Raw genomic sequence first — 20,571 nt, 5'->3', positions numbered from 1 at the left:
GGGGTTCTGTCCTCTCCGGAGCCGCAGCTGTCTGTTCCCAACACCCACGCTCCAGTCCTGGGCGATGTATATGCTGGCCGCACTAGGTCCAGGTTGGACCTCGGTCGGCTCCGCTATTTCATCACAGGACACGAGTGTCCCTCCACGGGCAGCGTGGATCCAGCTTACTGAGCCCTTTGGCTCCATCCTGGGTGTCGTGTGTGCTCGCCGCACCGGGGTCCGGATCCCATTTCGGGCGCCTCGGGGAAGGAGATGCTACGAAACGGTTGTCCGGCCACAAGCGGTGTGACTGCCAGCCGTGTCAAGACGTGGAGGCTGTCATTCACTGGCTCGGAGTTACGCAGTCCCGGGGACCGGGGATTCAGACAGTCCAGAGTGGCAGGCGTCCGTATGTGGACCCTGGGCTCCGGTCCTGGGCGACGTGTGTGCTAGCTGCACTGGGGACCGGGTTCAGTCTTGGGTCCTTTGGCTCCATCCCGGGTGTCGTGTGTGCTCGCCGCACTGGGGTCAGGATCCTATTTCGGGCGCCTCAGAGAAGGAGATCCCACAACATTCCCACGAGGGTTAGGGTTGTTAGGGTTAGGGTTTAGGGTTAGGGTAAGGGTTAGGGTTAGGGTTAGGGTTAGGGTTAGGGTTAGGGTTAGGATTAGGGTTAGGATTAGGGTTAGGATTAGGGTTAGGGTTAGGGTTGGGGTTAGGGTTAGGGTTAGGGTTAGCGTTAGGGTTAGGGTTAGGGTTAGGGGGTTAGGGTTAGGGTTAGGGTTAGGGTTAGGGTTAGGGTTAGGGTAAGGGTTAGGGTTAGGGTTAGGGTTAGGGTTAGGGTTTTGGTTTAGGGTTAGGGTTCGTTAGGGTTAGGGCTAGGGTTATCGTTAGGGGGTTAGGGGTAGTGTTAGGGGGGTAGGGTTAGGGTTAGGGGTTAGGGTTAGGGGTAGTGTTAGGGTTTGGGGTTAGGGTTTGGGTTAGGGTTAGGGTTATGGTCAGGGCGTTAGGTTTAGGGTTAGGGTTAAGTTTAGCGTTAGGGTTAGGGATAGGGTTAGGCTTAGGGTTCATTAGGGTTAGGGTTAGGGCTAGGGTTATCGTTAGGGGGTTAGGGTTCGGGATCGAGGTTAGGGTTAGGTTTAGGGTTAGGGTTAGGCGGGTTAGGATTAGGGTTAGGGTTCGGGTTAGGGCTCGGTTTAGGGTTAGGGTTTTGGGTTAGTGTTAGGGTTTGTTAGGGTTAGGGCTAGGGTTATGGTTAGGGGGTTAGGGTTAGGGTTAGGGGGTTAGGTTTATGGTTAGGGGTTAGGGTTAGGGGTAGGGTTAGGGTTAGGGTTAGGTTTTGGGTTAGTGTTAGTGTTAGGGTTAGAGGGTTAGGCTTAGGGTTAGGGGTAGGGTTAGGGTTAGGGTCAGGGTCAGAGTCAGAGTCAGGGTAAGCGTAGTGAGATCCTCTCCTGCGCCTATGTTATTTTCCAAAGATTGATTCACGCTTTTAAGGTTTCAGGGGTAGGGCACTAGGGTTGGGTTTCAGGGTAAGTATTCTCAGGGTTTATGTTTAGGATTTTCAGTTGTTTAGGTTTGGATTTTTAAGGGTTAGTATTTTAGGGATTTGGGGGTTAAGGTTTTAAGTTTTTCAGGGTTAGTGTGTTAGGGTTTTAGAGTTTATGGGTTGTAGTGTTGAAAGGTTTTTTAGGGTTAGGGTCTTAGGGTTTTCTTTTTGGTCAATTATTTAGGGTTAGGGTTTTAAAATTTATTTTTATTTATTTATTTATTTATTTTTTCAGGTTAGGTTCTCCAGGGTTAGGGTTTTGAGTGTCCTAATTTTTTGGGTTAGGGTTTGGAGCATCTTAATTTTTTGCGTTAGGGTTTTGAGCATCTTAATATTTTGTGTTAGTGCTTTGAGCGTCTTATTTTTTTGGATTAGTGTTTGTGGAGGAATCGTTAAGTGAGGCAGGACATGTGAATGTTGAGCAGTTGGGAGACAATGGGCTGGTGAAGCACAGTACTCAACTCACATGAGCCTTGGCACGTATTCAGCTGGCTGAGAGCCAATCAGGCTCAAGGGCACGATGCCCTTGGGCCATCGGGGAAAGTCCCTAAGGTGGGACAGGTAGCCAAAAGAAGGAGGACCAGACTGAAAAGCCTGGGAAGTGTCAGCCAGTCCTGAGCTTAGTTTCTGCAATATGTATGAGTTGATTATGTTCGAACTAGATAAAAGACGACTGAGCTATCCATTAAAGTTGAAGTTCACTGTTCACTCATATTGATGTGCTGGGTCTTCCTTCCGTCGGCAACAAATTGGCGCCCGAACAGGGACCGGTCTGAACGGGATTTGGACACTGCTGGCAGTGATCCAGGGCCACGGTTGGACGGAATAAGGGAAGCCGGTCGTGCAACGCAGCCCAGGAGGTGAAAAGGACAAGAATCCCCGCACCCACGCCGGGAAGGTGAAAAGGACGTGGAGTCCCCGCACCCGGGATGAGCCTATTTAGGGTCCCGCCGGAAAAGCGCCGCCGAGGTGTTTGCAAAGGCTGCAACCGACGTATATAAAGGTATGAAAAGATAAGCGGCGTATTATTTGCTCAAATGCTTTTTAGAAAAGCGGAGCATTTTAGATATAGATTGTAGAAAAAGATTTGCCAGGGTTATTAGTATATGGGATAGCTAAGGGTTGTTTTACAAATCCTGATACAGTTTTTTGAACAAACAGAGTGGCGTAAATTTGGACATAAATTGTTTGATGATGTTAGGAACGATGTTAAGTTTACTGGGAGATTTGATGAGGCCATGGAGAGCAGTGGCTAATGCATTAGCCACACATAAAGATGAACAAAGAGTTGCCGCTGCTGCAACAGAGTGGTTAGGACCACCAAGAAGGATTAATAATGTTAATCCACAGCAAATAAATATGGAAGGAACAGATTGCCCGTTGCCACCTTCCGTTAGAACTTTTACTATTACACAGGGGGCCTCGGGAATTTCGGGGGTGCCTGTGACAATGTCCTCTGTAGCAGAGGAGGAGCTTTCACTACCAACAGCTCCAACTGCTCCAATAGAAAGTGAGAAAGGAGCAAGTGAAAGGACCAGTGCTAACTCATTTCTATCAAATATAAATCCCTTCACAACGGGGGCGCAGGGAAGAGAAGGTCTGCAGCCATCGAAGGCCTTTGCTGTTACGCCCCCTGTTGACCTGAACGTGCCTTTTGACCCAGGCCCTATTGGCCTTGGAAAGGAGCGATGGAGGCAAATAGCAAATGAGGCACTGCGTGAAGGGAATTATGAAACGGCAGCACAGTTAACACAAGCTTTTCCGGTAGTATACTCGCCAACAGATGCACAGGGGAATGTGACCGTTAATATGACAAATTTAGACTGGAAACTACTAACTCAATTACGATCTACAGTAAATGATTCTGGTTTAAAGGGGGAACCTACTCGGCAAATGTTAGATTATATTTGGGGAACTAATATATTGCTCCCCGGGGACATACGTGGTATAATGAAGCTGATCCTAACACAACATCAACAGCTTCTTTTTAATGCGCATTGGCAAAGTGTTTGTCAAGAGGCAGTAGCTGTGATAAGGGCACCTGGAGACCCTTTACATGGGGTCACACTGGAAGAGTTGATGGGGATAGGACTGTATTTTAGGACTGAAGCACAGGCATTGCTGGGAACGGCAGGGGTCTTCCACAGGCGGCAGCCTCCATCGGTGCAGGGCCACCTGCTCCACCGTGGTCTCCTCCACGGGCTGTAGCGTGAAACCCTGCTCCACCGTGGTACTCCATGGGCTGCAGGGGGACAGCCTGCTTCACCATGGGCCTCACCACAGGCCGCAGGGGACTTCTGCTCCGGCGCCTGGAGCACCTCTCCCCCTCCTTCCTCACTGACCTTGGCACCTGCAAGGCTGTTTCTCACTCCCTTGACTCTCCCGGCTGCTGTGTGGCGCAGTGTTTTTTTCCCTGTCTTAAATATGCTCTCACAGAGGCGCAAAACAACATCGCTTATTGGCTCAGATCTGGAAAACAACGGGGCCCTTCCCAAACATGGGGCGGCTTCTAGATCTTTCTCACAGAAACCACCCCTATGGCCCCCTGCTACCAAAACCTTGCCACGTAAACCCACTACACCACCCCAAACGCCCCCATTTGCCCCTGAACTCCCCCCATTTCGCCTCCATTTCCCCCCCATAAGAGCCCTATTTCCCCCTAGTTTCCACGCCAAATGCCCCCGTTTACCCCTGAACTCCCCCCAATGACCCTTATTTTCCCCCAAAAGACCCCTTTTTCCCCCCATTTGCCCTATAAACCCCCCCCCGTCCCCCCCCAGTCGTCCCTGGACGGGTACCCCGTCTGCATCTTCGCCTACGGGCAGACGGGCAGCGGCAAAACCTACACCATGGAGGGGCCGGGGGGCGCCGACCCCGCAAGTTGGGGGGTGATCCCCTGCGCCGTGCCGCACCTCTTCGGGGGCGCCCGCCAGCTGGAGCACAAAGGGTGGCAGGTGGGGGCCGAGGCACCGAGTTTTGGGGGGGTTGGGGGCTTTTTTGGGAGGGGTTTAGGGCTATTTGGGGGCTTTTGGGGCTTTTTGGGGGGGAGTTAGGGCTTTCAGGAGCTTCTTTGGGGGGGGTTAAGGCTTTTTGGGGCTTCTTTGGGCGGCGCTTAGGGCTTTTGGGGGCTTCTTTGGGTGTGTTAGCTCTTTTGGGGGGGCCTTAGGGCTTCTGGGAGGCTTTTTTGAGGGGTTAGGCCTTTTTTGGGGGATTACGGCTTTTGAGATCTTTTTCTGGGGGGGATTAGGTCTTTTAGGGGCATTTTTGTATGGGGTTTTGAGCCTTTTGGGGGTTTAAGGTGTTTGGGGGGTGTTTAGGGCTTCTTGGGGTACTTTTCGGGGGGGTTAGGGCTTTTGGGGGGCTTTTAGGGGGATTAGGGCTTTCTGGAGGCTAATTTAGATCTTTTGGGGGCTTTTTTTTGGGGGGTTAGGGCTTTGGGGTCTTTTGGGGGGCTTTTTGGGGGGAGGTTAGGGCTTTTGGGGGCTAATTTAGGGCTTTGGGGAGCTTTTTTTAGGGGTATTTGGTCTTTTAGGGGCTTTTTTGAGGGGGTTTTGAGCCTTTTGGGACTTTTGGGGGTTTAAGGTGTTTGGGGGGTTTAGGGCTTCTTGGGGTTCTTTTCTTTGGGGGGGTTATGGCTTTTGGGGGGCTTTTTGGGAGGGTTAGGGCTTTTTGGAGGCTAATATAGGGCTTTTGGAGCCTTCTTTAGGGGGGTTTAGGGCTTTTGGGGGCTTCTTTGGGGGGGGAGTTAGGGCTTTTGGAGGCTTTTTTGTGGCTTTTTTTGGAGGGTGTTAGGGATTTGGGGGGCTTTTGGGGGGGTTTAGGGCTTTGGGGGGCTTTTTTTGGGGGAGCAGGGCTTTTGGGGGGGTTTAGGGTGGGGTTTTGGGGGGAATTTCTTTAGCTTTGGGGACTTTGGGTCTGCTCTTTTGGGGGCTCTTTGGGGTTCTTTATAGGGTTTGGAGGCTTTTGGTGGTTCTTTAGGCACTCAGGGCCCCTTTTTGGGGGGATTTTGCGCCCCCCTGACCCCCCCAAAGTACAGTTTCAGCGCCAGCTTCCTGGAGATCTACAACGAGGCGCTGCGGGACCTGCTGGGGGGGGACAGGGGGGGCGAGCTGGAGATCCGCCACATCAGCTCGGCCAGCAAGGAGCTGCATGTCCCCAACCTGCGCTGCGTCCCCGTGGCCTCCGAGGACAAGGTAAGAAACCCAAAACCCCCCTCGGAGTCCGTTTGACGTATTTTTCCATTTTTTAACCCCAAATTTGCCCCCCCCCCCCAGGTGCTGGGGCTGCTGCAGACGGCCGCCTCCAAGCGCTCGGTGGCGCGCACGGCGCTCAACGACCGCTCGTCCCGCAGCCACTGCGTCTTCCAGCTCCACATCCAGGGCTCCAACGCCTCCCGCGCCCTCCGCTGCAGCTGTGAGCGCCTCTTTTTGGGGTTTTCTTCCTCCCCGGGGGGTGCTGACCTCCTCTTCCTCACCCGAAATCCTCCCCCAACCCAGTGGTGCTGAGCCTGGTGGACCTGACGGGCAGCGAGCGCTTGGATAAATGCCAAGCCAGCGGGCAGCGGCTGCGCGAGACCCAAGCCATCAACAGCAGCCTGGCCACGCTGGGGCTGGTCATCATGGCCATCTCCAACAAGGTGCTGATTTTTTGGGGAAAAAAGAGCGATTTTGGGGCCACGACCCCAAAATTTTGTCACTTTCCTCCCCATCCTATAACGATTTTTGTCCCCGTAGGAGCCGCACGTGCCATACCGCAACAGCAAGCTGACCTACCTGCTGCAAAACTCGCTGAGGGGCAACACCAAAATGTGAGCGGGTTTTTTTTTAGGGTCACGGGGTGGTTTTAGGGTCGAGGGTGTAGGGTGCACCCCGCTCGGACACCCCGCTATGCCGTGGATCGCCCCCACCCAGGCTCATGTTCGTCAACATCTCGCCGCTGGAGGAGAACTTCGCCGAGTTGCTCAACTCCCTGCGCTTTGCCAGCAAGGTTTGGGGGAAATAATGGGGGTTTAGGGGAGGGTTTGGATTGTGGTGGGGGTGGGGAAGGGTTTTGGGGTGGTTTTTGGGGATGGTTTTGGAGGGAGGGAGCAGGGAGGGCTTGGGGAGGAGGGTTGAGGTTGGGGAGGAGGGTTTTGGGGTGGTTTGGGGGGAAGAATTTTGGGGGGGGGTAAACATTATGGTATGGGGGGCGTTTGGGGTGGATTTGGGGATCTTTGGGACACGGTGATTTGGGGTGCCGTGGGAAATCTGCGGGCAGAGGTTGGGGGAGATGTGGGATGTGTTGGGGGTGCTCGGGGGGGAGAACGTGGGGATGGGTTCAGGGGCAGGTTTGGGATGGGGGGGTTGGTTTGGGGTGTTAGAGGGCAAATTTGGGGCACAGGGGGTGATTTCGTAGGGTTATGGGATAAGGAGGGCAGGTAATGGGATATGGGGGACAGGTTTGGGGGGTTATACGGTGAGTTTGGGGTACAGGGTATGGGTTTTGGATTTTGGACATGGGGGGGATTTGGGGGAGGTTATGGGGTGTGTTTGGGATATGGGGGTGTGATTCGGGAGGTTTTGGGGGATTATAGGGCAGATTTGGGATATAAGGGGATGATTTAGTGGGGTTATGGGATATGGGGGGAAGATTTGGGGTTTACAGGATAAGTTTTGGTTGGTTTATGGGGTAGGTTCGGGATGGTGTGATTTTGGGGTGGGTTTGGGGGGATTATAGGGCAGGTTTGGGATATGGGGGGTGATTTGGGGGGGGTTAGGGGGTGGGTTTGGGATATGGGGGCGTGAATGGGGGGATTTAGTGGGGATAAAGGGAAGATTTTGGGATATGGGGGACAGGTTTTTGGCGGTTATGAGGTAGGTTTGGGAGGGTTAGGGACAGGTTTTGGGGTATTATGGGATGGATTTGGGATGGGGGTGTGATTTTGGGGGTTTTGGTGTGGGTTTTGGGGGGTGATGGGGCAAATTTAAGATATGGGGGTGAGTTGGGGGGTTATGGGTTATGGGGCAGCTTTTGGGGGGTTATGGGGTGGGTTTGGGGTAGATTTGGGATATGGGGGCCTTTTGGGGGGGTTATGGGGCAGGTTTGGGATCCGGGGGGGCCTTTTGGGGTGGGTTTGGGTTGGATTTGGGTTAGTGGGGGGCCTTTTGGGGGCATTTTGGGGCAGTTTTAGGATACGGGGGTGCATTTGGGGGGGTTATGGGGCAGATTTGGGGGTCTGGACCCCCCTCACCCCCCTCGTTCGCTTCGCAGGTGAACGAGTGCATGGTGGGCACGGCCCACGCCAACAAGAAGTAGCCCCAGGACCACCGGGACCCCCCCCCCAAATTCCCCTCCCCCCCCCCCGTTTGTGGTGGGGGGGGTGCAGGGGGTGTAGGCTGTCGCCTCTGGGGGTGGGATGTCTGCGTGGGGTGTGTGCAGCTGTTCCTTTTAGCCTGACCTTAATAAACATGTAAATAAGCAAAAACTCTTCTAATAATTAAAAGAAAAAAAAAAGCTGTCAATTTCCAGCTGCAATCAATTTTCTTCCTCTCCTGCCTGCACCAACCCTATGTGTGAAATTCCAATCTGCCCCAAAACACACGGTTTTGACCCCAAAAACGTTCCTTTTTGTCCCCAACGTTGGTTCTTCCACCCATGTCATGTTAGTTTCCAGTGCTACCCCCGAAACTCTGATTTATCTGTTAAAAATGGGGTTAAAATAACAATAAATCTCCCCAGTTTCATCTGCCTTGTCCAGATGGGCAGAGCAGGGAGCTCTATAGGGAAAAACTGTAGGGAAAACCTTCCCCAGAGCACGTTTCTGTCCTATACCCCTCTTGGCACCTATAGGGGAATATGAACAGCCTGCAGGGTCCCACATTCTGATGAGAAAAATCTCATCAAATAACAATAAATTAATGCTTTGGGACTTTTTTTTGCCAGTTAATTATAATCTGGGTACAACTGAACTCCCCAGGGGAGCATTTACGCAGTCCCACATGCAACTGGACCCTCCGTGTTTGCTCTTTCACTGCAAGCCTAAATACAGCGTTAGCCGGCATCGGAGACGACTGAAAAATCGGGCCCCAGAAAACGCATTCCGAGCCTCTTTCGCCAATACAAAAGTGCCCCAAAATGAAGGCTTTGGGTACAACTGAACTGCCCAGGGGAGCCTTTACGCAGCCCCACATGCAACTGGACCCTCCGTGTTCGCTCTTTCCGAGCAACCCGAAACAATGCCCTAGCCAGCATTGGAGATGTTTTAAAAAATCGGGCCCCAGAAAACGTGTTCCGAGCCCCTTTGGACCATCCAAAAGTGCCCCCAAAGGAAGGATGTGTGTGCTAGCCGCACTGGGGTCCGGGTCGGACCTCGGTCGGCTCCGCTATTTTGATGGCAGGACACGAGTGTCCCTCCACGGGCAGCGTGGGTCTGGCTTTCTGAACCCCTAGGCTCCATCCTGGGTGTCGTGTGTGCTAGCCGCACCGGGGTCCGGATCCCATTTCGGGCGCCTCGGGGAAGGAGATGCTACGAAATGGTTGTCCGGCCACAAGCGCTGTGGCTGCCAGCCGTGTCGAGAAGTGGAGGCTGTTGTTCACCGGCTCGGAGTTACGCAGTGCCGGGGACCGGGGATTCAGACAGTCCAGAGCGGCAGGCGTCCGGATGTGGACCCTGGGCTCCGGTCCTGGGCGATGTGTGTGCTAGCCGCGCCGGGGTCCGGGTTCTGTCTCGGGTGGCTCGAGGAAGGTGATCCCACGACACGGGTGACCGGCCACAAGTGGTGTGGGTGCCAGCCTTGCCGCGAAGCAGGAGGCTGTGGTCCGCTCACTCGGGAACTGTCCGTCCCCGAGACAGGGGTTCTGTCCAGTCCGGAGCGGCGGCCGTTCTTCCCGAATGCCTAGACTCTGGTCCTGGGAGACGTGTATGCTAGCCACGCCGGGGTAAGAATCCCTTCTCGGGCGGATTAGGGACAACGATCCCACGACACGGTTGTCCGGCCACGAGCGGCATGGGAGCCAGACTTGCAGCGAAGCGTGAGGCTGTCATCCGCTGCCTCGTGGGCTGGCAGTCGCGGGGACCTGGGGTTCTGTCCTGTCCGGAGCGGCAGCTGTCCATCCCGAACACCCACGCTCCTATCCTGAGCAACATGTGTGCTAGCCGCACTGGGGTCCGGGTCAGACTTCGGTCGGCTCCGCTATGGCGATGGCAGGACACGAGTGTCCCTCCGCGGGCAGCGTGTGTCCGGCTTTCCGAACCCCTAGGCTCAATCCTGGGTGACGTGTGTGCTAGCCGCACCGCGGTCCGGATCCCATTTCTGGCGGACAGGGGACAACGATCCCATGACACGGTTGTCCGGCCATGAGCGGCATGGGAGCCAGACTTGCAGCGAAGTGTGAGGCTGTCATCTGCTGCCTCGTGGGCTGGCAGTCGTGGGGACCTGGGGTTCTGTCCTCTCCGGAGCCGCAGCTGTCTGTTCCCAACACCCACGCTCCAGTCCTGGGCGATGTATATGCTGGCCGCACTAGGTCCAGGTTGGACCTCGGTCGGCTCCGCTATTTCATCACAGGACACGAGTGTCCCTCCACGGGCAGCGTGGATCCAGCTTACTGAGCCCTTTGGCTCCATCCTGGGTGTCGTGTGTGCTCGCCGCACCGGGGTCCGGATCCCATTTCGGGCGCCTCGGGGAAGGAGATGCTACGAAACGGTTGTCCGGCCACAAGCGGTGTGACTGCCAGCCGTGTCAAGACGTGGAGGCTGTCATTCACTGGCTCGGAGTTACGCAGTCCCGGGGACCGGGGATTCAGACAGTCCAGAGTGGCAGGCGTCCGTATGTGGACCCTGGGCTCCGGTCCTGGGCGACGTGTGTGCTAGCTGCACTGGGGACCGGGTTCAGTCTTGGGTCCTTTGGCTCCATCCCGGGTGTCGTGTGTGCTCGCCGCACTGGGGTCAGGATCCTATTTCGGGCGCCTCAGAGAAGGAGATCCCACAACATTCCCACGAGGGTTAGGGTTGTTAGGGTTAGGGTTTAGGGTTAGGGTAAGGGTTAGGGTTAGGGTTAGGGTTAGGGTTAGGGTTAGGGTTAGGGTTAGGATTAGGGTTAGGGTTAGGGTTGGGGTTAGGGTTAGGGTTAGGGTTAGCGTTAGGGTTAGGGTTAGGGTTAGGGGGTTAGGGTTAGGGTTAGGGTTAGGGTTAGGGTTAGGGTTAGGGTTAGGGTTAGGGTTAGGGTTAGGGTTAGGGTTTTGGTTTAGGGTTAGGGTTCGTTAGGGTTAGGGCTAGGGTTATCGTTAGGGGGTTAGGGGTAGTGTTAGGGGGGTAGGGTTAGGGTTAGGGGTTAGGGTTAGGGGTAGTGTTAGGGTTTGGGGTTAGGGTTTGGGTTAGGGTTAGGGTTATGGTCAGGGCGTTAGGTTTAGGGTTAGGGTTAAGTTTAGCGTTAGGGTTAGGGATAGGGTTAAGCTTAGGGTTCATTAGGGTTAGGGTTAGGGCTTAGGGTTATCGTTAGGGGGTTAGGGTTCGGGATCGAGGTTAGGGTTAGGTTTAGGTTTAGGGTTAGGCGGGTTAGGGTTAGGGTTAGGGTTCGGGTTAGGGCTCGGTTTAGGGTTAGGGTTTTGGGTTAGTGTTAGGGTTTGTTAGGGTTAGGGCTAGGGTTATGGTTAGGGGGTTAGGGTTAGGGTTAGGGGGTTAGGTTTATGGTTAGGGGTTAGGGTTAGGGGTAGGGTTAGGGTTAGGGTTAGGTTTTGGGTTAGTGTTAGTGTTAGGGTTAGAGGGTTAGGCTTAGGGTTAGGGGTAGGGTTAGGGTTAGGGTCAGGGTCAGAGTCAGAGTCAGGGTCAGCGTAGTGAGATCCTCTCCTGAGCCTATGTTATTTTCCAAAGATTGATTCACGCTTTTAAGGTTTCAGGGGTAGGGCACTAGGGTTGGGTTTCAGGGTAAGTATTCTCAGGGTTTATGTTTAGGATTTTCAGTTGTTTAGGTTTGGATTTTTAAGGGTTAGTATTTTAGGGATTTGGGGGTTAAGGTTTTAAGTTTTTCAGGGTTAGTGTGTTAGGGTTTTAGAGTTTATGGGTTGTAGTGTTGAAAGGTTTTTTAGGGTTAGGGTCTTAGGGTTTTCTTTTTGGTCAATTATTTAGGGTTAGGGTTTTAAAATTTATTTTTATTTATTTATTTATTTATTTATTTATTTATTTTTTCAGGTTAGGTTCTCCAGGGTTAGGGTTTTGAGTGTCCTAATTTTTTGGGTTAGGGTTTGGAGCATCTTAATTTTTTGCGTTAGGGTTTTGAGCATCTTAATATTTTGTGTTAGTGCTTTGAGCGTCTTATTTTTTTGGATTAGTGTTTGTGGAGGAATCGTTAAGTGAGGCAGGACATGTGAATGTTGAGCAGTTGGGAGACAATGGGCTGGTGAAGCACCGTACTCAACTCACATGAGCCTTGGCACGTATTCAGCTGGCTGAGAGCCAATCAGGCTCAAGGGCACGATGCCCTTGGGCCATCGGGGAAAGTCCCTAAGGTGGGACAGGTAGCCAAAAGAAGGAGGACCAGACTGAAAAGCCCGGGAAGTGTCAGCCAGTCCTGAGCTTAGTTTCTGCAATATGTATGAGTTGATTATGTTCGAACTAGATAAAAGACGACTGAGCTATCCATTAAAGTTGAAGTTCACTGTTCACTCATATTGATGTGCTGGGTCTTCCTTCCGTCGGCAACAAATTGGCGCCCGAACAGGGACCGGTCTGAACGGGATTTGGACACTGCTGGCAGTGATCCAGGGCCACGGTTGGACGGAATAAGGGAAGCCGGTCGTGCAACGCAGCCCAGGAGGTGAAAAGGACAAGAATCCCCGCACCCACGCCGGGAAGGTGAAAAGGACGTGGAGTCCCCGCACCCGGGATGAGCCTATTTAGGGTCCCGCCGGAAAAGCGCCGCCGAGGTGTTTGCAAAGGCTGCAACCGACGTATATAAAGGTATGAAAAGATAAGCGGCGTATTATTTGCTCAAATGCTTTTTAGAAAAGCGGAGCATTTTGGATATAGATTGTAGAAAAAGATTTGCCAGGGTTATTAGTATATGGGATAGCTAAGGGTTGTTTTACAAATCCTGATACAGTTTTTTGAACAAACAGAGTGGCGTAAATTTGGACATAAATTGTTTGATGATGTTAGGAACGATGTTAAGTTTACTGGGAGATTTGATGAGGCCATGGAGAGCAGTGGCTAATGCATTAGCCACACATAAAGATGAACAAAGAGTTGCCGCTGCTGCAACAGAGTGGTTAGGACCACCAAGAAGGATTAATAATGTTAATCCACAGCAAATAAATATGGAAGGAACAGATTGCCCGTTGCCACCTTCCGTTAGAACTTTTACTATTACACAGGGGGCCTCGGGAATTTCGGGGGTGCCTGTGACAATGTCCTCTGTAGCAGAGGAGGAGCTTTCACTACCAACAGCTCCAACTGCTCCAATAGAAAGTGAGAAAGGAGCAAGTGAAAGGACCAGTGCTAACTCATTTCTATCAAATATAAATCCCTTCACAACGGGGGCGCAGGGAAGAGAAGGTCTGCAGCCATCGAAGGCCTTTGCTGTTACGCCCCCTGTTGACCTGAACGTGCCTTTTGACCCAGGCCCTATTGGCCTTGGAAAGGAGCGATGGAGGCAAATAGCAAATGAGGCACTGCGTGAAGGGAATTATGAAACGGCAGCACAGTTAACACAAGCTTTTCCGGTAGTATACTCGCCAACAGATGCACAGGGGAATGTGACCGTTAATATGACAAATTTAGACTGGAAACTACTAACTCAATTACGATCTACAGTAAATGATTCTGGTTTAAAGGGGGAACCTACTCGGCAAATGTTAGATTATATTTGGGGAACTAATATATTGCTCCCCGGGGACATACGTGGTATAATGAAGCTGATCCTAACACAACATCAACAGCTTCTTTTTAATGCGCATTGGCAAAGTGTTTGTCAAGAGGCAGTAGCTGTGATAAGGGCACCTGGAGACCCTTTACATGGGGTCACACTGGAAGAGTTGATGGGGATAGGACTGTATTTTAGGACTGAAGCACAGGCATTGCTGGGAACGGCAGGGGTCTTCCACAGGCGGCAGCCTCCATCGGTGCAGGGCCACCTGCTCCACCGTGGTCTCCTCCACGGGCTGTAGCGTGAAACCCTGCTCCACCGTGGTACTCCATGGGCTGCAGGGGGACAGCCTGCTTCACCATGGGCCTCACCACAGGCCGCAGGGGACTTCTGCTCCGGCGCCTGGAGCACCTCTCCCCCTCCTTCCTCACTGACCTTGGCACCTGCAAGGCTGTTTCTCACTCCCTTGACTCTCCCGGCTGCTGTGTGGCGCAGTGTTTTTTTCCCTGTCTTAAATATGCTCTCACAGAGGCGCAAAACAACATCGCTTATTGGCTCAGATCTGGAAAACAACGGGGCCCTTCCCAAACATGGGGCGGCTTCTAGATCTTTCTCACAGAAACCACCCCTATGGCCCCCTGCTACCAAAACCTTGCCACGTAAACCCACTACACCACCCCAAACGCCCCCATTTGCCCCTGAACTCCCCCCATTTCGCCTCCATTTCCCCCCCATAAGAGCCCTATTTCCCCCTAGTTTCCACGCCAAATGCCCCCGTTTACCCCTGAACTCCCCCCAATGACCCTTATTTTCCCCCAAAAGACCCCTTTTTCCCCCCATTTGCCCTATAAACCCCCCCCCGTCCCCCCCCAGTCGTCCCTGGACGGGTACCCCGTCTGCATCTTCGCCTACGGGCAGACGGGCAGCGGCAAAACCTACACCATGGAGGGGCCGGGGGGCGCCGACCCCGCAAGTTGGGGGGTGATCCCCTGCGCCGTGCCGCACCTCTTCGGGGGCGCCCGCCAGCTGGAGCACAAAGGGTGGCAGGTGGGGGCCGAGGCACCGAGTTTTGGGGGGGTTGGGGGCTTTTTTGGGAGGGGTTTAGGGCTATTTGGGGGCTTTTGGGGCTTTTTGGGGGGGAGTTAGGGCTTTCAGGAGCTTCTTTGGGGGGGGTTAAGGCTTTTTGGGGCTTCTTTGGGCGGCGCTTAGGGCTTTTGGGGGCTTCTTTGGGTGTGTTAGCTCTTTTGGGGGGGCCTTAGGGCTTCTGGGAGGCTTTTTTGAGGGGTTAGGCCTTTTTTGGGGGATTACGGCTTTTGAGATCTTTTTCTGGGGGGGATTAGGTCTTTTAGGGGCATTTTTGTATGGGGTTTTGAGCCTTTTGGGGGTTTAAGGTGTTTGGGGGGTGTTTAGGGCTTCTTGGGGTACTTTTCGGGGGGGTTAGGGCTTTTGGGGGGCTTTTAGGGGGATTAGGGCTTTCTGGAGGCTAATTTAGATCTTTTGGGGGCTTTTTTTTGGGGGGTTAGGGCTTTGGGGTCTTTTGGGGGGCTTTTTGGGGGGAGGTTAGGGCTTTTGGGGGCTAATTTAGGGCTTTGGGGAGCTTTTTTTAGGGGTATTTGGTCTTTTAGGGGCTTTTTTGAGGGGGTTTTGAGCCTTTTGGGACTTTTGGGGGTTTAAGGTGTTTGGGGGGTTTAGGGCTTCTTGGGGTTCTTTTCTTTGGGGGGGTTATGGCTTTTGGGGGGCTTTTTGGGAGGGTTAGGGCTTTTTGGAGGCTAATATAGGGCTTTTGGAGCCTTCTTTAGGGGGGTTTAGGGCTTTTGGGGGCTTCTTTGGGGGGGGAGTTAGGGCTTTTGGAGGCTTTTTTGTGGCTTTTTTTGGAGGGTGTTAGGGATTTGGGGGGCTTTTGGGGGGGTTTAGGGCTTTGGGGGGCTTTTTTTGGGGGAGCAGGGCTTTTGGGGGGGTTTAGGGTGGGGTTTTGGGGGGAATTTCTTTAGCTTTGGGGACTTTGGGTCTGCTCTTTTGGGGGCTCTTTGGGGTTCTTTATAGGGTTTGGAGGCTTTTGGTGGTTCTTTAGGCACTCAGGGCCCCTTTTTGGGGGGATTTTGCGCCCCCCTGACCCCCCCAAAGTACAGTTTCAGCGCCAGCTTCCTGGAGATCTACAACGAGGCGCTGCGGGACCTGCTGGGGGGGGACAGGGGGGGCGAGCTGGAGATCCGCCACATCAGCTCGGCCAGCAAGGAGCTGCATGTCCCCAACCTGCGCTGCGTCCCCGTGGCCTCCGAGGACAAGGTAAGAAACCCAAAACCCCCCTCGGAGTCCGTTTGACGTATTTTTCCATTTTTTAACCCCAAATTTGCCCCCCCCCCCCAGGTGCTGGGGCTGCTGCAGACGGCCGCCTCCAAGCGCTCGGTGGCGCGCACGGCGCTCAACGACCGCTCGTCCCGCAGCCACTGCGTCTTCCAGCTCCACATCCAGGGCTCCAACGCCTCCCGCGCCCTCCGCTGCAGCTGTGAGCGCCTCTTTTTGGGGTTTTCTTCCTCCCCGGGGGGTGCTGACCTCCTCTTCCTCACCCGAAATCCTCCCCCAACCCAGTGGTGCTGAGCCTGGTGGACCTGACGGGCAGCGAGCGCTTGGATAAATGCCAAGCCAGCGGGCAGCGGCTGCGCGAGACCCAAGCCATCAACAGCAGCCTGGCCACGCTGGGGCTGGTCATCATGGCCATCTCCAACAAGGTGCTGATTTTTTGGGGAAAAAAGAGCGATTTTGGGGCCACGACCCCAAAATTTTGTCACTTTCCTCCCCATCCTATAACGATTTTTGTCCCCGTAGGAGCCGCACGTGCCATACCGCAACAGCAAGCTGACCTACCTGCTGCAAAACTCGCTGAGGGGCAACACCAAAATGTGAGCGGGTTTTTTTTTAGGGTCACGGGGTGGTTTTAGGGTCGAGGGTGTAGGGTGCACCCCGCTCGGACACCCCGCTATGCCGTGGATCGCCCCCACCCAGGCTCATGTTCGTCAACATCTCGCCGCTGGAGGAGAACTTCGCCGAGTTGCTCAACTCCCTGCGCTTTGCCAGCAAGGTTTGGGGGAAATAATGGGGGTTTAGGGGAGGGTTTGGATTGTGGTGGGGGTGGGGAAGGGTTTTGGGGTGGTTTTTGGGGATGGTTTTGGAGGGAGGGAGCAGGGAGGGCTTGGGGAGGAGGGTTGAGGTTGGGGAGGAGGGTTTTGGGGTGGTTTGGGGGGAAGAATTTTGGGGGGGGGTAAACATTATGGTATGGGGGGCGTTTGGGGTGGATTTGGGGATCTTTGGGACACGGTGATTTGGGGTGCCGTGGGAAATCTGCGGGCAGAGGTTGGGGGAGATGTGGGATGTGTTGGGGGTGCTCGGGGGGGAGAACGTGGGGATGGGTTCAGGGGCAGGTTTGGGATGGGGGGGTTGGTTTGGGGTGTTAGAGGGCAAATTTGGGGCACAGGGGGTGATTTCGTAGGGTTATGGGATAAGGAGGGCAGGTAATGGGATATGGGGGACAGGTTTGGGGGGTTATACGGTGAGTTTGGGGTACAGGGTATGGGTTTTGGATTTTGGACATGGGGGGGATTTGGGGGAGGTTATGGGGTGTGTTTGGGATATGGGGGTGTGATTCGGGAGGTTTTGGGGGATTATAGGGCAGATTTGGGATATAAGGGGATGATTTAGTGGGGTTATGGGATATGGGGGGAAGATTTGGGGTTTACAGGATAAGTTTTGGTTGGTTTATGGGGTAGGTTCGGGATGGTGTGATTTTGGGGTGGGTTTGGGGGGATTATAGGGCAGGTTTGGGATATGGGGGGTGATTTGGGGGGGGTTAGGGGGTGGGTTTGGGATATGGGGGCGTGAATGGGGGGATTTAGTGGGGATAAAGGGAAGATTTTGGGATATGGGGGACAGGTTTTTGGCGGTTATGAGGTAGGTTTGGGAGGGTTAGGGACAGGTTTTGGGGTATTATGGGATGGATTTGGGATGGGGGTGTGATTTTGGGGGTTTTGGTGTGGGTTTTGGGGGGTGATGGGGCAAATTTAAGATATGGGGGTGAGTTGGGGGGTTATGGGTTATGGGGCAGCTTTTGGGGGGTTATGGGGTGGGTTTGGGGTAGATTTGGGATATGGGGGCCTTTTGGGGGGGTTATGGGGCAGGTTTGGGATCCGGGGGGGCCTTTTGGGGTGGGTTTGGGTTGGATTTGGGTTAGTGGGGGGCCTTTTGGGGGCATTTTGGGGCAGTTTTAGGATACGGGGGTGCATTTGGGGGGGTTATGGGGCAGATTTGGGGGTCTGGACCCCCCTCACCCCCCTCGTTCGCTTCGCAGGTGAACGAGTGCATGGTGGGCACGGCCCACGCCAACAAGAAGTAGCCCCAGGACCACCGGGACCCCCCCCCCAAATTCCCCTCCCCCCCCCCCGTTTGTGGTGGGGGGGGTGCAGGGGGTGTAGGCTGTCGCCTCTGGGGGTGGGATGTCTGCGTGGGGTGTGTGCAGCTGTTCCTTTTAGCCTGACCTTAATAAACATGTAAATAAGCAAAAACTCTTCTAATAATTAAAAGAAAAAAAAAAGCTGTCAATTTCCAGCTGCAATCAATTTTCTTCCTCTCCTGCCTGCACCAACCCTATGTGTGAAATTCCAATCTGCCCCAAAACACACGGTTTTGACCCCAAAAACGTTCCTTTTTGTCCCCAACGTTGGTTCTTCCACCCATGTCATGTTAGTTTCCAGTGCTACCCCCGAAACTCTGATTTATCTGTTAAAAATGGGGTTAAAATAACAATAAATCTCCCCAGTTTCATCTGCCTTGTCCAGATGGGCAGAGCAGGGAGCTCTATAGGGAAAAACTGTAGGGAAAACCTTCCCCAGAGCACGTTTCTGTCCTATACCCCTCTTGGCACCTATAGGGGAATATGAACAGCCTGCAGGGTCCCACATTCTGATGAGAAAAATCTCATCAAATAACAATAAATTAATGCTTTGGGACTTTTTTTTGCCAGTTAATTATAATCTGGGTACAACTGAACTCCCCAGGGGAGCATTTACGCAGTCCCACATGCAACTGGACCCTCCGTGTTTGCTCTTTCACTGCAAGCCTAAATACAGCGTTAGCCGGCATCGGAGACGACTGAAAAATCGGGCCCCAGAAAACGCATTCCGAGCCTCTTTCGCCAATACAAAAGTGCCCCAAAATGAAGGCTTTGGGTACAACTGAACTGCCCAGGGGAGCCTTTACGCAGCCCCACATGCAACTGGACCCTCCGTGTTCGCTCTTTCCGAGCAACCCGAAACAATGCCCTAGCCAGCATTGGAGATGTTTTAAAAAATCGGGCCCCAGAAAACGTGTTCCGAGCCCCTTTGGACCATCCAAAAGTGCCCCCAAAGGAAGGATGTGTGTGCTAGCCGCACTGGGGTCCGGGTCGGACCTCGGTCGGCTCCGCTATTTTGATGGCAGGACACGAGTGTCCCTCCACGGGCAGCGTGGGTCTGGCTTTCTGAACCCCTAGGCTCCATCCTGGGTGTCGTGTGTGCTAGCCGCACCGGGGTCCGGATCCCATTTCGGGCGCCTCGGGGAAGGAGATGCTACGAAATGGTTGTCCGGCCACAAGCGCTGTGGCTGCCAGCCGTGTCGAGAAGTGGAGGCTGTTGTTCACCGGCTCGGAGTTACGCAGTGCCGGGGACCGGGGATTCAGACAGTCCAGAGCGGCAGGCGTCCGGATGTGGACCCTGGGCTCCGGTCCTGGGCGATGTGTGTGCTAGCCGCGCCGGGGTCCGGGTTCTGTCTCGGGTGGCTCGAGGAAGGTGATCCCACGACACGGGTGACCGGCCACAAGTGGTGTGGGTGCCAGCCTTGCCGCGAAGCAGGAGGCTGTGGTCCGCTCACTCGGGAACTGTCCGTCCCCGAGACAGGGGTTCTGTCCAGTCCGGAGCGGCGGCCGTTCTTCCCGAATGCCTAGACTCTGGTCCTGGGAGACGTGTATGCTAGCCACGCCGGGGTAAGAATCCCTTCTCGGGCGGATTAGGGACAACGATCCCACGACACGGTTGTCCGGCCACGAGCGGCATGGGAGCCAGACTTGCAGCGAAGCGTGAGGCTGTCATCCGCTGCCTCGTGGGCTGGCAGTCGCGGGGACCTGGGGTTCTGTCCTGTCCGGAGCGGCAGCTGTCCATCCCGAACACCCACGCTCCTATCCTGAGCAACATGTGTGCTAGCCGCACTGGGGTCCGGGTCAGACTTCGGTCGGCTCCGCTATGGCGATGGCAGGACACGAGTGTCCCTCCGCGGGCAGCGTGTGTCCGGCTTTCCGAACCCCTAGGCTCAATCCTGGGTGACGTGTGTGCTAGCCGCACCGCGGTCCGGATCCCATTTCTGGCGGACAGGGGACAACGATCCCATGACACGGTTGTCCGGCCATGAGCGGCATGGGAGCCAGACTTGCAGCGAAGTGTGAGGCTGTCATCTGCTGCCTCGTGGGCTGGCAGTCGTGGGGACCTGGGGTTCTGTCCTCTCCGGAGCCGCAGCTGTCTGTTCCCAACACCCACGCTCCAGTCCTGGGCGATGTATATGCTGGCCGCACTAGGTCCAGGTTGGACCTCGGTCGGCTCCGCTATTTCATCACAGGACACGAGTGTCCCTCCACGGGCAGCGTGGATCCAGCTTACTGAGCCCTTTGGCTCCATCCTGGGTGTCGTGTGTGCTCGCCGCACCGGGGTCCGGATCCCATTTCGGGCGCCTCGGGGAAGGAGATGCTACGAAACGGTTGTCCGGCCACAAGCGGTGTGACTGCCAGCCGTGTCAAGACGTGGAGGCTGTCATTCACTGGCTCGGAGTTACGCAGTCCCGGGGACCGGGGATTCAGACAGTCCAGAGTGGCAGGCGTCCGTATGTGGACCCTGGGCTCCGGTCCTGGGCGACGTGTGTGCTAGCTGCACTGGGGACCGGGTTCAGTCTTGGGTCCTTTGGCTCCATCCCGGGTGTCGTGTGTGCTCGCCGCACTGGGGTCAGGATCCTATTTCGGGCGCCTCAGAGAAGGAGATCCCACAACATTCCCACGAGGGTTAGGGTTGTTAGGGTTAGGGTTTAGGGTTAGGGTAAGGGTTAGGGTTAGGGTTAGGGTTAGGGTTAGGGTTAGGGTTAGGATTAGGGTTAGGGTTAGGGTTGGGGTTAGGGTTAGGGTTAGGGTTAGCGTTAGGG

The 20,571-nt window shown here is 54.4% G+C and overlaps 2 protein-coding genes across 2 annotated transcripts; both read left to right on the top strand.

Moving 5' to 3' along the window:
• Window positions 1-3,690: 3,690 nt before the first annotated feature.
• Window positions 3,691-8,025, top strand: LOC140001151 (carboxy-terminal kinesin 2-like). Its single transcript, XM_072032344.1, has 7 exons — window positions 3,691-4,479; window positions 5,557-5,718; window positions 5,800-5,938; window positions 6,022-6,161; window positions 6,259-6,332; window positions 6,436-6,511; window positions 7,775-8,025. The coding sequence occupies exons 1-7, from the start codon at window positions 4,201-4,203 to the stop codon at window positions 7,817-7,819; spliced, it is 915 nt and encodes a 304-aa protein (XP_071888445.1). The 5' UTR covers window positions 3,691-4,200; the 3' UTR covers window positions 7,820-8,025.
• Window positions 8,026-13,620: 5,595 nt separating this feature from the next.
• On the top strand, window positions 13,621-17,955 carry LOC119714938 (carboxy-terminal kinesin 2-like). The gene is made up of 7 exons (XM_038172054.2): window positions 13,621-14,409; window positions 15,487-15,648; window positions 15,730-15,868; window positions 15,952-16,091; window positions 16,189-16,262; window positions 16,366-16,441; window positions 17,705-17,955. The coding sequence occupies exons 1-7, from the start codon at window positions 14,131-14,133 to the stop codon at window positions 17,747-17,749; spliced, it is 915 nt and encodes a 304-aa protein (XP_038027982.2). The 5' UTR covers window positions 13,621-14,130; the 3' UTR covers window positions 17,750-17,955.
• Window positions 17,956-20,571: the final 2,616 nt, after the last annotated feature.

This window comes from Anas platyrhynchos, chromosome 38, assembly GCF_047663525.1.
Source record: "Anas platyrhynchos isolate ZD024472 breed Pekin duck chromosome 38, IASCAAS_PekinDuck_T2T, whole genome shotgun sequence".
Lineage (NCBI taxonomy): Eukaryota > Metazoa > Chordata > Aves > Anseriformes > Anatidae > Anas > Anas platyrhynchos.
Note: the sequence above shows the minus strand (reverse complement) of the source record. Positions and strands in the feature narration are given on the sequence as shown.